Here is a 14,795-nt window from a genome sequence, read left to right as displayed (position 1 = left end):
TTGATGGGACGGTGAAGCGGGATGAGAAGATTAGGCACAAAGGCAGTTTGTTCTCAGTCTGCGTTACACCAGTTCACTCATCTCAATCCTGTCTTGGCTCAAGTTGCTCAAGATGTGGTTTGCAACGAGACCGCGTTGCACCATCCGATCCCGCGAAAGTGTTGCCTCTGCAAGTCGATAGTTTGGTAAAAGGGGGGTTTGAAGTCGTTTTGTTTCAAACAGTAAACGGGCAGGCTTTGACGTATGGTGGCGTCATCTAGCATAGTTCCAGATGCAGATGTCACAGGAAGTGCCAGGGTGCTGGTATTGACGAAATGAACCCTACTAGTCGACGTTCGAAGAAGTTGCTGTCCCTCGACACTAAAGAACATTCGGCCCGTTATGTATGTTAATATATGTTTATCCATAAATCAAACAGGCTAGGCTGTAACCCACCTTGAGGTAGTGTTCCTTGCAGGGGCAGCTAGGAAGTGCTGCACGATGCCTCAGTCGGTCACCAAGTCGTCCGTGGTGTCATTTGGCCAGACCGTGATAGAAGCTATCGCGGACGAGAGCTTTACCGGCACTAGTTCTACAGACATAGCTAAGGGGATTTGGTTGAACTCGTGTATGTAAAGCATCACCCAGCATGGAATACCAATGTCTGATTTTGCAAGTATGTTTTGTTCTGTGCTGCGAAAGCTGAGTCGTTGGATATCCGTAAAGAAACTGAGCTTTTAGCCTGCATACTCGACCTGTCCAATAATATTCACATGCATCTCGTCTTTGGCATTGCCTAGCTTCCACTCATACCATACAGCAAAAGCCCATAAAAGAGATGGCACGAATTTTTGCTCCAGAAGTCAAGCAACAATTCCATTCAGTATTGTTAGGAGGTGAACTCATGAAAAACGGCGATGACCGACTTTGGCCGACATCAACCAAAGTGGTCAATACTTACGGTCCCGCAGAATGTACATGTGTTTGTGCTTTCGAGGTGAGAGACCAGAGATCAAGTAAAAGCATCAGTTTTGGTTACGGCGTTGGAGCCGCGATATGGGTTGTGGATACTAACAATTCAAACCAACTAACTCCTATTGGAGCTGTCGGAGAGTTATATGTCGAGGGCCCTATCGTGGGCGAAGGCTACTTAAACGATAAGAAGAAAACCGCTGCAACATTTATCGAAAATCCATCATGGCTTATACAAGGTGGTGCTGGATATCAAGGTCGTCAGGGCCGTTTATATAAAACGGGCGACTTGGTGCGATATCATGAGGACGGAAGTCTAACTTACGTCGCAAGAAAAGATACACAAGTAAAGATTCGAGGCCAACGCGTGGAACTTGGAGAGGTCGAGAGCCATGCACAGGCCTGCATACCGGACGCTAAACAAGTGGTAGCTGAAGTTATCGTACCCGATGGTGACAATGCTGAACCGATATTGGTTGCGTTTGTCGTAAGCAACAATAACAGAAGCGAACCGAAAGCTTCCAAGCACCCAACCGATATTGGCAATATCAAAATTTCTATACCATCGGCGACCATAGAAGAAGCCTTGACAAAGCGATTACCATCGTATATGGTGCCCACGCTCTTGATTTCTATTGATGATATCCCACTCAATAGCTCAGGCAAAACAGACAGGAAGAAACTACGGGAAATTGGTGCAGGTTTTAAAACACAACAACTCGTCGAGATAGGAGGCAGTTCGACTGAAAAGCGATCTCCTTCAACAAATAAAGAGCGCATATTACAGCAGATCTGGGCACAACTCTTCAACCTAGACCCGATGCTCATCTATGCCAATGATCATTTCTTTCGTCTCGGTGGGAATTCCATCACGGCAATGAAGCTCGTGGTTATGGCTCGCAATGAGGGCTTCAATATTGCTGTCCCTAGTATTTTTCGCAACCCTAGGTTATCCTCTCTTGCAAGCCAAATGACCACGGCACAAAGCGGATTGGCCAACGGCGCCGTCAATGGGGACATATCCCCCTTTTCCATCCTCGCGCAACAATATGAGCTCGGAGAATTACGCGAGGAGGCAGGGGCTGCTTGTGAAGTTGATCCAGTGAATATCATGGACGCCTATCCGTGCACGCCTCTACAAGAGGGTCTTCTTGCAATGACATCGCTATCACCCAACGCCTATATTCGACGCAATATCCAAGAGCTGGCTATTGGTGTCGACCTAAGCCGCTTTCGTGACGCATGGACCGAAGCTGTTCGACGACTGGCGATTCTACGTACCCGTATTATCCAGCATAGCCAATATGGTTTGCTTCAAGTTGTTGTAAACGAGAATATTACATGGACAAACGCGTGTGACCTTCAGGAGTACTTAGAAGAGGATTCTAAGACAACAATCTCCTTAGGGCAACGACTAGCTCGTTATGCATTAGTATCTGATTCTACATCGAGTCGAACATGGTTTGTGTGGACGATACACCATACGATATACGATGGCCACTTCCTGGGAAATTTGAACACCCTTATTACGCATCTCTATCAGTCATTTTCTACTGATGCCCAGCCAAGCTTATTAGACTTCAAGTTATTTGTCAAGTACATGGCCACAATTGACTCCAATGAGACCATGGCTTATTGGCGGGATGCCTTAGCTGGGTATGAGGCAGAGCCATTCCCCCCCGCTCCGCCAAAAATGTCACAAGCGAACGACATGGAAACAAAGTACGATATTCTAGAATATAGATGCACTCTGGACAGAATCATCGGCCGTGAGGTTACATTGACGAGTTACATACGTGCAGCCTGGGCACTTACTGTCGCTGCCGCCAGCGGGACGGACGACGTCGTCTTTGGTGCCGTAATTTCCGGTCGGCATGCAGATATTGTTGGCGTTGATTCCATCGCAGGCCCAACAATTGCGAGCGTACCTGTCAGGATCAAGGTAGCCCCTACGCAAAGAGTGGAAGAATTTTTACAAACGGTCCAGCAGCAGTCTACAGATATGATTGCCTATGAACAAGCAGGTCTCCAATATATTCAAAAGGCCAGCCCAGATGCGTGGCGAGCTTGCCACTTCCAGACCCTCCTTCTTACTCAGCCTCCGGATAATCCTGCAACGACAGACGAAGACGGGATAGGTACATGGGAAACCGGCAATGGAAATGATAGCCATAACTTCACAAGCTATACACTGACCTTGAACGGTTTCCAGGACACGGATGGAGGGGTAGCGATGATGGCGAGTTTCAACACACAGTATTTGAGCGGACACTTGATGGGGTTTCTCCTTGAACGGTTTGCAGCATGCCTTCGTCAGCTCATTGGGGCTGACGTGTCGCATAAGTTGAGCGAAATCGACGCTCTGTCCGCATCTGATTATGACCAGATCTGGTCCTGGAATGCAAACGTTCCAGACCCTGTTGACAGAACGGTGCACTCATTCATCGAGCAACAGGTTGCAGATCGACCAAATGCAGTAGCTGTTCATGCATGGGACGGGGATTTCACCTATAGAGAGCTGGATTCGTTTGCCAACAGCTTGGCGACACGGTTGATATCACTCGGGGTGAGTACCGACACTATCGTCCCGCTTTGCTTTGAGAAGTCACGATGGACAGCTGTATCGGTACTAGCAGTGCTGAAGGCTGGCGGTGCTTTCACACTATTAGACCCATCGCAACCGTTGAGCCGTCTGCGCGGTAGCTTTAGCCCGGCTGCCTTTACTCTTAAGTTGCGTAAGATGCGACTTGCGAACAGGGCTCCTACTGACACCTGTCTGGGAAAGCAGGACAATATTCCTGGCACCCTTTTGGACAATCCACTTGGCAACGTGGCGACCCAAGCCTCCGGAACCACCCACAACGAGATAAGTCCGATCATCTCGGAAGGTTTTCCCCAACTGCACCGGTCGGATCTTGCCAATAGACACAAACTGGAAGACTTCTTATAAAATACATCTTATAAATACAGGGCGGGGTTTCCAGATACCGCTAAGGTTAACACAAAAAAACGTAGCACTTTATATAAACGGCTTTATAACCGAATCAGAGCTCGAAAGGACGTCCTTTTTGCCTAGTTCGATCTATCTGCCAAATGGTACTATCGGTTTAGTCCATATAGAGTCTAGCAGATCGCCAGCGAGGTAGTTTATTACCACGTCGATACCTATATTTTTAATTATTTTTTTGACGGAAAGAACAAAACTAGTATTACGTTTGTGGAATATATGGTCTTTTGGAATACCAGATATCTCCTGCAGCAAATTGCTTTTGGCCTCGATTCCAGCGGTGACGAAAATTTCGGCGCCGACGTGTTGCGCAAATTGAATGGCCATTTGGCCCGTGGTATCGGCCTAGTATGAATGAGGATATGTTCGTATGTATCCAAGCGGCTGATATCAATTAGTGACTGGTATGCCGTACATGCGGTCCGAGCCGCAATTGATCCAAATTCTCCTTACTAGTCTGGTTGCGAAAAGTCACTGGGTCCAGCCTGATAGGAAATGTGCAATACTAGTTGTTATTGGGAATGAAGACCTGGTGGACCAATTTCGAGCAGCCGTGTAGTAGGGAGCTTGTAGAGGTAGAGGTCCATGTAGTCTACCGGGTATAGTCCTTTGCCGCCGCTAGACGGATCCTTGGATAATAGCTTTTATATTGTACTGGTTGTCAAATTATTAATGTCAGGTTTCCAGCTTAATGAGTATTAACTGAGATCAGATTGCCCGTTCCCTGGCTCGCTTTAGAAGTAAAGATTGCTGCTTGCAAGCCCTTCATAACTATTGCTGGATATTGACTTGCTTCTTTAACAGATTTGTTTTGCGATCTTGTCCAGCGGAACCCGTTTTAATAAAGCCTCTGTAATTGCAGCTAGACTTCCTGACTGTGCTGTGCGCTGAAGTTATTGTTTAATCAGACGCTGTCGATATGGATGGGCGCTATTGCTGGCACGGTTTTGCCAAGCCCTGCGCCTAGAGCCACCACTGGTAGCTGGAGGATTCCATCGAGGGTGGTAGGATGAATGAAGTGTTTTGTTGCATGCTTTAGACTTCTTCTTAATTTCCAAATGCCCAATCGGACGGATGCACAAGCCTCGGAGCCTGCTATATTGTACTTGATATCATTAAAAACTGTTCGAAGCTCGCAAGCTTAGAAATGATCCCTGTTTCCAGCATCAAGATGACCTCGATAACACTTGCCATGCCGTTTGTAGCCTTTAGATGGCCAATGTTGGATTCCAAAGACTATATGTAGAGGGGATCAGCCATGATTTAATGTTTCCCAAATATTGATGTTAGCGCTGCTGTTTCTACTAACCGTTCCCACCCCCAAATAAAACACCCCCCCAAATGAAACGCTAATTGCGACGCAACCAACATCAACGCAACCATCGCGATCAATTATTTCACACCTAAAATAGTAGTTAACTAACTAATACAAATGCTATTCTAATATATTTCGTATCCGTCTACGTGTCTTTAGTACTATTTCGAAAAAAGAATCAATTAGAACCTGATCTTCAGTAGGTATTTGACGTAGCCTCTTATTCAACTTGTCTTGAGCCGTTCTTATATTTGCAACGTTAACAAAGACCTTATTTAGATCCTTTTCGACGGTCTGACGCTTGTCAGGCCTTTTGCTTTGTAGTTCAGCACCCATTCTGAAGTTATCGCGACGCATAGTTGCTAATTCAACAGTCAAGAGGTCGATAGTTTTGGCGGCCTTTATAAGCACAGAATAGATATCGCGTAGCATATCTAGGTGCTTCCGTTTTAGATTTCTCGTTTGGTCCCTTAATTACTTCGATTTTTGAGGTATACCAGGGCCAATTTCCATAGTTTCAAGAACCTTAAGGGGGATTTGACGAGTTGGTGTAGACGGCGAAGGGAACAATTCAGTGTTGGTTAACACTACACTACTATCCATCGGCCAAATGCCGGATTTTGCCCAGCCGGATTAAATGATCTCCTCCGTAAAGGCTACCTCTACTACCTTTTAATAAGATTCAAGCATTCTTTGCTTCTAAATTGGCCCAGTTACCTTCATCCCTTAATACTTCTTCAAAAAGGAATAAAAGTACCACTTCAGCGACAAGAAACAGGTCACATCGAGTGGTTAAAGTGCCTTACTTGTGTATAACGGTAGGTATACCAACGCTATCCGCATTCTATAAGCTAACAACATGAATCTTGGTGTGACGTGGGTATTGTGACCATCCAAAACGAGGAGCCTCCACGGTTTGGGACGCCTAGCCGTCCTTTTGGGCTGTGTTTCTTTTGCAAAAATATCACACAGCCAGCTAACGGCCACCTCGTTGTTGGACCAGCCTTTAGGGCTTGAGGTAACTCGTTCTCTTGAAGATCGTGGGCAAACCACTGAGCTTGAACCTCACTGCCCTTGAAGATGAAGGCCATCGTACCGTGACTACCTAACGCGCTGATGTAGTGTAGAATGGTGACCCAACCGGTTTGCGAAGACTTTTGTACACGCGCGCGACGTGCTGCTGAAGTTCTAATTACAGTCTCATCGCGAGATTCACCTTCTTAGACTCCGGTTTCATCTATATTATACATATCTTTAGGCTGAACGTTGTAGCCAGTTCTAACGCGCGTCAGGTAGTGATAAAACTGTTCAACTGGCTTCTTATTTACACCTTGAACGCGCTTAGCATCCACGACTCGGCCGATTTTGGTTTGTAGGTTTGGGTGACGGCTGATGAACCTATCTACCCAATTCTTGCCCAATGGGTGTTGGCGATCGTTACGATCGAGACTAAAGCTACCTCCTGAGCGAAATCACGCACCAACGCCTTCGTTGGTACCCTTCTACACAGTTCCTTATATAAGATCCAAGCCTTAACTTCGTCTTCTTGTAGTTTACTAAGCCTCTGATCGATTTCGTGGGATTTGGCGTGTAGTTGACTACCGTTGACGCGTCGGGAGAGGGTCGCCTTCGAGATACCAAAACACTCCGCGGTTTTGGTTATTGTAGCACCTTTTTGAACAAAACTAATTGCTTCAAGCATATCGCGTTCATTTACTTTAGGCATTCTGAAGAAATTGGACTATTTGGATAAAGGTTGTTGTTGCAATTACAAGAATCGTAAATAGGGGGCAATTGAAGTTCTCTAGATTCCCTTGTTTCATTTGGGGGGGTGTTTCATTTGGGGGTGGGGACGGTTAGCTCTTCCTTAGTTTTAGGCGCATACGCTTCGATATATCTAGTTAGAGCTGGATCTAGGCCACTATTTGTATATGTGGAACGAATAAGATATTGTTGAGTACCGAAATTGGCTTTCGTGATGCCGCTAACGCCTTTGTTATAATCGTTGGATCTAGTCGCTTCGATTACGGCTTTGATCGGATTACCATCGGTACGTGTTCGAGATAAGGGTTTTAATACCAATACGGCAAATCTCTCACTACGAAAATACCCGTTTATTTTATGGTCGAAGCTGTAGTACCTAGCGTTTGGAGAGAAGAAGTTTACGTGTACTAGTGGTGATAGGGATTTTGGTGTAATAAGCAGGTTAACCCCTCTAACGATACCCATGTCCGATTTATCCGACGTGATGTTCCGGTAGGCAAGATACAGGACGTTAAGACTGGCTAAATAGGCCGTGTCCAAGTGCATACTCGGTTTTTGGGAGTTATAGAACTAGCTTATTTTATTGGCGAGCTTTGATAGTGCCATTCTTGTCGCTGTATGCTTAATTAGGTAATTAGGATTTCTGACGCGTATAAGCCGGTAATTATCGGATGATATGATTGGAAAGACATACGTGTTCGATCTAGTACACATTTTAATCGGGATACCTGCATTCTTGAGCGCATGGTTCGTCGTTTTTAGTAATTTTCAAGGTTGGGGATCTACGGCCGCAGTCGCTGCGGGCTGCATTGAGAAAAACAGTGCGTTAAAAGTGGCAATGTTATTTTCGATGAATATACCATTATTGATAGGCAAGCTTTCGAGGCGATTCGTATTAAGATGGTAAAACGCATCCGGATTGAATTTTGTTTTGGAAATAGGTGAGGTGGCGCATTTTCCAGAGCCAATCGTGTCCTAGAATGCATCCGGTAACCTGGCCTTTTTAGGAAATTGCGAGGAGAAGCCGATAATAGCGATTAAGTATGCAGTTATTATATAGATTTTCCGGTGCTAACGCTCGGCCAAATTGCGAATTCCGTTTTAGATGGTTTCGTGTTACTGCCCGTTGCGGTTATAACGAACAATATTAGGTCGAAATCTTTGCAGAAATCTTAACGGAGGGAAACAGGATTATATTTTCTGAGACCGTACCCTCCGGTGGGAGTCTTTCCGAAACTGATGTAGTCGTCGACATCTTTATCGGTATGTCTCAAATGTAGCGAATACCGCATTAGCGCTTACGCCCTTGACATGCCGAAGCCTCATTGTTCAGACCAAACGGGCAACAGCACACGAGTAGATGAAGTAAGATGGCTTTATTGGCGATTTGTCGACGTTGAGTAAGGAGTACGCCTGGTACTATGCTACGGTTATGGCAGTTGGCGCGTGTGTGATATGATATCACACGGATGTCGATGTGGATAAGTGATTTGCCCCAAGTATTCCAGACAGGCAGAGATTTATATGCCGGCAGTAATATCAAACATATTTTAATGCTTTGCGGGTTATAAGCCACCAAGTGAGCAAGGAGATTTTGACAGAGATTATGGACGCAACAGTATCCGTTGTTACAGTTCACATCCTGGATGATAGGTGTGACATGTATGATGTAATGCCTAGCTATGGTATATAAGAACTTCTGTTCTCTAGATAACTTAAAGGAATCAAGTCATCTTTACCATATCATATATTGCCATACGTTGCATACCATATGATAGAGCTGACGCCCAGACGATCATACTTAACATCCCATTGAACTCCAACACTTTCGGTGTAAAAAAGGCACTCTGCGGGGCTGACGCCTAAGAATCAACACTACTGAATTGGCTACCGTGACAGCTGAAAGCAAGTGTGGGCGTTTGTCTACTTAGCAGAGCCAGGTTCGCAGCTGGCAATAAAGACGGTGTGCCATTTGCAGGGAAGAAATCAGCCAACGCCGGTCCTCCCACTCCCCCTCTTTGGGATAGTAGAACTGGTATTCGATAAGTGATCAATGTCTTCGATTATACAGATACGTTTATATCCAACGCCATCAGCGCTTCTTCATCCGCTATACCCCCGGACACCTACTTTGGATGCCAAAAATGGCTTTTAGCTATCCTGCTAAACTATTTCTGTAATTATGCATCATGGATCATTTGTTGTTAGTGCGAGACGGCCACTTGCTCGAACTTGATTGGCAGGAAGCGGTGCTCAGCTAGGTTTAGCGAGCGTATTAAGAACTGTCACATAACGCTCAAACGCCCGTATCCTCCCCTGAATTGCGCGGCGTTATAGACGGAAAGCTACCCCACCATCTAGCGTGGTGAGAGAGCTACACGTTACCGTGTCACAGGCTATCGAGAAAGCGGTCCCCCTTCGCCAGGTAGACATGTCCTGGAAGCGCCGGATTAGTACTCAGGTGGGTGACCACTGGGGAATCCCTGGTGTTGTATGTTTTATTTTTCCTATGTTTTACAATGTTTTTTCTGTTCTCAAGAATCTGTCTATCTATACCTCGGTACAAGGAAACACCATCACATACGACCATAGCTCCTAGAAAACTCGGCATCCCGTCCGCTCTGCCCTAGATAAACTGGGAAGCGCTGGATTAGTACTCAGGTGGGTGACCACTGGGGAATCCCCGGTGTTGTATGTTTTTGCAAATTTTAGTTTTGTTTCTAGTGGAGTTGATCCACTAATACAAGCGGCTGTATGGTGTATTTAGAGACTGTTTGGCGCCCAGCTTGGCCGTTGCGCTCACTCTGAAGTTGGATGGGGTATTTTAGCCAGTCCTGAATCCAGTTTGTACTTTCTTGATTACCAGTCATGGGCTTGTCCACACGCACACAGAATGGAAAACCTTGTTGTAAGGACTTTTGTACCTCTTTTTTCGCTGCCCTCGCCACTCTGTAGATCCCGATTTGCGGCCCTGGCCACAGCCAGTCTTTTCTTCTTCGCCCTAAACTGTCTCTTCCATGCCCTTATTTCCATCGTTATATTTCTAACCATTTTCTTTACTTTTCATTGTTTCGCTTAGAAAGAATGAATTCGCCTGGGACATTAAACTCAATGCATTCACGACCCTGATATTCAAGATGGAACACGGTTTGTTATGAAGTCCCCACTTATCCTCAGGAGTGCTGCCCAGATCTGGTCAGCTGTTGTATTTTATATTGGGGTGGAGGCCCTCGCCTTGCATGATTTCATGGACATAACAGGTACTAACGGCCATAAAACTTTTGACCATTAAGCGCAGAGCAACTGGCCCGTTCCTAACTACTAGTACAAATATGTCGTCCCTAGTATCTAAACACTTCGGACCGAAACCGATATGCTCTGAGTCGGTATAGACAAGATTTTCGGTGGTTATTGCGTGATTGAAACCTATTTCCGTAGTGGTAGATTTATCCTCGCATTTTTCAGGGACCCACAGGTAAAACAGCATTCGTGGGAAGGCATAGAAAATCTGCTATGCTTCTTTTATAGGATGTTCTAACGGACTAATCCGCCTAGAAGATGAATGACCAAAATTCAAAACAGCAGATTGCCGTAATGATGTGGTGGTTGGCTGGTTGGCTGGTTGGCGTGCTTATATAGTGGCCGTAATTGAAATGTGTTGATGGTTTGTAGATCGTCATATCTACCAATGCGTTATATCTATCTTGCCAGCGAAAATTCCACACACATCCAACTCGCTTTCATCTACAGACCGAGTATATCTCGGCTTGATCCTTCTCGTTGCGTTAAAAATATCCCCATATAGGTAGAAAAAACGATGAATTGGTTCCGGGGTCAAAAACTGCCACTTAGGTATCCAGCTTGGGTAACCACCGCTCTCACGCCTTTCTGCAAACTCAGCCTAAGATAAGGCGTGTAGGTCGCCGCACACCTGAATAATATAGTTCGCCAAACTTTTGCAAAAAAGAAAATTTCAACTGGCAAAGAGTAGTCAGGGATCAGAGGTTGCGAAACTTCCAGCTCCAACAAACCCAGTAAAGAGTGAAGAATATCGTGTGCATTAAATACTTACCCATTTAGGAGATCATAAAGGGTCTCCTGTAAATTCCTGGATTGGACTTTGTTTTACCCATTTGAAGGCCACTTCTAACCTCAAAAGATTTGCTTGCCTTATAAGGTAAGGCAAGACTGAACACTTCCAATGACTCGTTGTTACAACAGGTTTGGAGATATTCTATCGGCATTGATAAATGGCCGCACTAGAAAAGTACGCAGGAAGGCAAGGCGGCTTCTTGGACAACCCATCCATGCTCGAACTACCCCCGAGATGTGAGCAGCCACAATGCAAGAAAGTTCTTGGAGAATTTTGCGAATTTACTTGTTGTCGAAATTCGATTACAATCAAATGCTTCTTCATAGTCAGGATCGTATCCTGGCTGTCGGCTGGTCTACTGAATATATTGCGCGAAGTCAAAAGCGGACTCTGGATTCTCGTCTTCGCGACCAAGCCATATGACCGTCTGCTGGGACTTTTCGTACATGTCGCTCATGATTCGGACTTGGCTGGACCGTATTAATTCATGCAGTTTGCCACTCGAACTGTTCACATTCTAATGGGGCCGAAGGACTGACTGGTTCGACTGTTTTGGCACCCTGCCGTGATACAATTCAATGCATATTTGACCGATATGCGTTATGTAGAATCTTTGATTTTGAACCAATATATAATTTACGTATAAATCTATTGAAATAATTGGAAACCTCGTCTCACTCGTGGAATCTGGTCAAACCTTTGTTTAGGGAACAAAGTGACGATTCACAATGTCTGCCTGCGCAATCTGTACCTTACTTGTTCTAATGCCAGCAGAAATACGGTTTCGTTCCGCGACTCACAGCCTCGGATCCTCTCCTGGAGTCTTTGGATGATCAAACAGTGGCAATGACCTGTCTGTAGGGTATTGTTGTGCCTAGAGTCTCCTTCTTTAACGGCAGCAATGATTCATTCTGCCTAGGAACGAAGAGCTCACTGAATGGTTCAGTACGAATGTCGATGATAACTGACCAGCCCTCGACACCGACTTGATTTTCGTCCAAAGCTAGGAATTGCGGCTCGAGATCCATGTCTGTGGTCGGGGGGACTTACCATTGGCAGTATCAAGGAGTTTTCCCGGATACATGACTTTTCCCTCCCACCCCGTCCAACTCCAAGTCGGAAACTGCGGTCGACGTCTTGGGCTGACGTCTCTCGAGTGCATCCAACCCAATGCGAACGTATGACTGCTCAGTGGAATGCCATGCACGAAACCTTTGGGGAACAGCTGCCTACCCAGAGCCGAAATCACACCCCGGAAAGCGTTGAGTGAGTCGCTTTCATTGGTCATGCGGTGACTTGTGTAGCTACTTAGCTGCTTATTGAACAAGGACATTTGCTCTTCGAGATCTGCGTTCTCAATCGGTTGTTTAGCCTTCGTCGTTCCTAAGTAAAAATAGGTTGATTCACTCTAAAGAGCATTGAAAGTTAGACTTGCAGGATGAGGTGAATAGATTTTGTGAACTGTAGATTGGATTGGATGCTGCAAGAAGGGTTCGCGCGGAAGCGTAGTGATGTCCATTCCTTCGTCCACGTCGCCGACGGAACAGTTGAAGACCACTACACTCTGCGTAAAGATGAGTCTTCGTCTCGACAGCAAGTCTTCTTGCAACGTCGAAGAGCGACTCGAATATGTTGCCGTTTGCATCTCTAGAGTGAGGTGCTGTGGACTAGTAAATACAATGCAACCGTTTATGTTCTCTTTCAACTGAGCTAAACGTGCGGTGGAAATGCCCGGTAGACCAGCATCTACATACTTGCCCGTCAATGCGATAATTGTGACAGTTACGCAGCTGTAAATGGACGACATCATATCTAGTTGCTTGGTCTTCTCTTTCATTTGCGCTGGGGTAGGATTTGGTGATTGATTAATACATAAAGCATCAACCTGAGAGAAGAATTTAGTAGGGTCAAAAATAATGTAAGACTATGCATACCCATAGATCAAAACCTTAGCTGGCATACATAATAATACTCAATCATGTGTCGAACTTGTTTCAAGCCACGAAAAAAGAGACAGCAAATCACACACTAGTAGTTCACATATGGGCAATCACAGATTGCTAATAGATAATATTGCAAGACAAGTGCTTCACCCCAGCAAGGCCAAACGCAAGGCAGTCATCTATAGCACCGTATGTATGAAGCGCCACCTGACACGTTTTAAGGAGGTGTTGCACAGTCTATATCAACAGAGAAACCCCATCCAATCGCCGAAAAAGAGCCCCAGGCTCCAAGGTATATTTCTTTTGACAACTACTACATAGATAGGCGATTGGACTCACGCAGGCCCGACTACTTCACCCAGATATCATAAAGCTCTTGTGGTTCTTCCGGGGCTATCGTGACAGTTTGGCCGCTGCCATGCCCTGAACACTCCTTTCTATGTTCTACCCCATGATCTATTAAGAGCATTGCTAGTTTTCGTAGTCGACGATCATACATCGTTGTTCCTAAATAATAACGCAGAGCGCTCTCAATCGTCACATCAATGTGAATCTAGTCAAAATTCTTCATTCATCCTTCAACCACTACCGCTCTAAAGTCCCCATCCCCTTAGTATTATAGTGAATGAAACGATGCGGACAACCTAGCCCTGAGAAAGCTGAAACGGATATTAATAAGAAGCAACCAACCTCACGAGGCTTTCTTTGATTCTTCCGAGAATGTGTTGCACGGTAGTTACGCAAAAGAAAGTTCATGTGCGGACATTTGAATGGTCGATGGTCTACGGCCAAAGACTTATATTTATTTATCAATAATCTGCGAGTTTATCATCTGCTCATTTGTGCACGAAACATGAGCCAACTGGTCATATTTTCTCATAGCAGTGGCCAAACTGCCACAACCACTGTAGCTGATGCATGCGTCATATATATATATTATTCCTTTCTAGTTAGATCCGAAATATCGTTCATCGACAGCTTAAATGACCATCCACATGATACCCGAATTACTTGTATTACTTACCCGGCCCTATACCAGGCATTTCCCATCATTAGCGTCCTCACACAACAGACTCTCGCCTTCATATTGCTGCGCAGGTGGTGGGTACAGACCAAGAACGTATCACCAGGCTGCTGTAATCAAGCATTTCAACACAACATTCAGATTCGATATAACCTGCGTTGACTGCCTCACAGATGGAGAGCAGCTGAGCAAAGACGAACATATGTGACTCAAGAGCTCTTCAATAGCCCTTATATGGATGGATCTCGGACCATCTTCATTTGAACCCGGTTCTAACCTCAATTCATCTGAAACGTCCTTTGTCGACTAAAGCTCTACAAAGCATGAATATCGGGAAGATTATCTTCGTGTATGATTTTTTCTTCGTCTTTTTCTTTGCACAAATTCAGAAAAGGCAAAGCGTTTAGTACACAATCTTAACGCCATTGTACCTAATGTAAGTTTGGCAACGTACAATTGCAAGCCATCCACCGAAATGGCGCAATGGAATTGATTTTCAGTCCGGGATCGCTGGCACAGATATATTCAAGAAACTCATTGCGTCTGTTTGGTTTTGAGCCGTGGAAGTGGTTCAGTTCCGCGCACTGGACACACGAAAGGTTTGCTGGTACAAACCGCCCTACAATGGGGTGAGACTTAAGCAGCTATGTGACGAACGTGGCCTATGCCCGCTTCTTCGGGTACAAAAGATCTGTGTA

At 45.4% G+C, this 14,795-nt stretch overlaps 2 protein-coding genes across 2 annotated transcripts; one reads left to right on the top strand and one right to left on the bottom strand.

Annotated features, from left to right (window-relative positions):
• Nucleotides 1-480: 480 nt before the first annotated feature.
• Nucleotides 481-3,901, top strand: BKA67DRAFT_684447 (uncharacterized protein; the record flags this gene model as incomplete). The annotated part of the gene is made up of 2 exons (XM_046108992.1): nt 481-607; nt 780-3,901. 2 exons carry the CDS (start codon nt 481-483, stop codon nt 3,899-3,901), a joined length of 3,249 nt encoding a protein of 1,082 aa, XP_045953488.1.
• An 8,062-nt stretch (nt 3,902-11,963) lies between these two features.
• On the bottom strand, nt 11,964-13,110 carry BKA67DRAFT_540441 (uncharacterized protein; the record flags this gene model as incomplete). The annotated part of the gene is made up of 4 exons (XM_046100775.1): nt 11,964-12,133; nt 12,181-12,513; nt 12,562-13,015; nt 13,093-13,110. The coding sequence occupies 4 exons, from the start codon at nt 13,108-13,110 to the stop codon at nt 11,964-11,966; spliced, it is 975 nt and encodes a 324-aa protein (XP_045953487.1).
• Nucleotides 13,111-14,795: the final 1,685 nt, after the last annotated feature.

Source organism: Truncatella angustata (assembly GCF_020726525.1).
Source record: "Truncatella angustata strain MPI-SDFR-AT-0073 chromosome Unknown BKA67scaffold_9, whole genome shotgun sequence".
Classification (NCBI taxonomy): Eukaryota; Fungi; Ascomycota; class Sordariomycetes; order Amphisphaeriales; family Sporocadaceae; genus Truncatella; species Truncatella angustata.
Note: the sequence above shows the minus strand (reverse complement) of the source record. Positions and strands in the feature narration are given on the sequence as shown.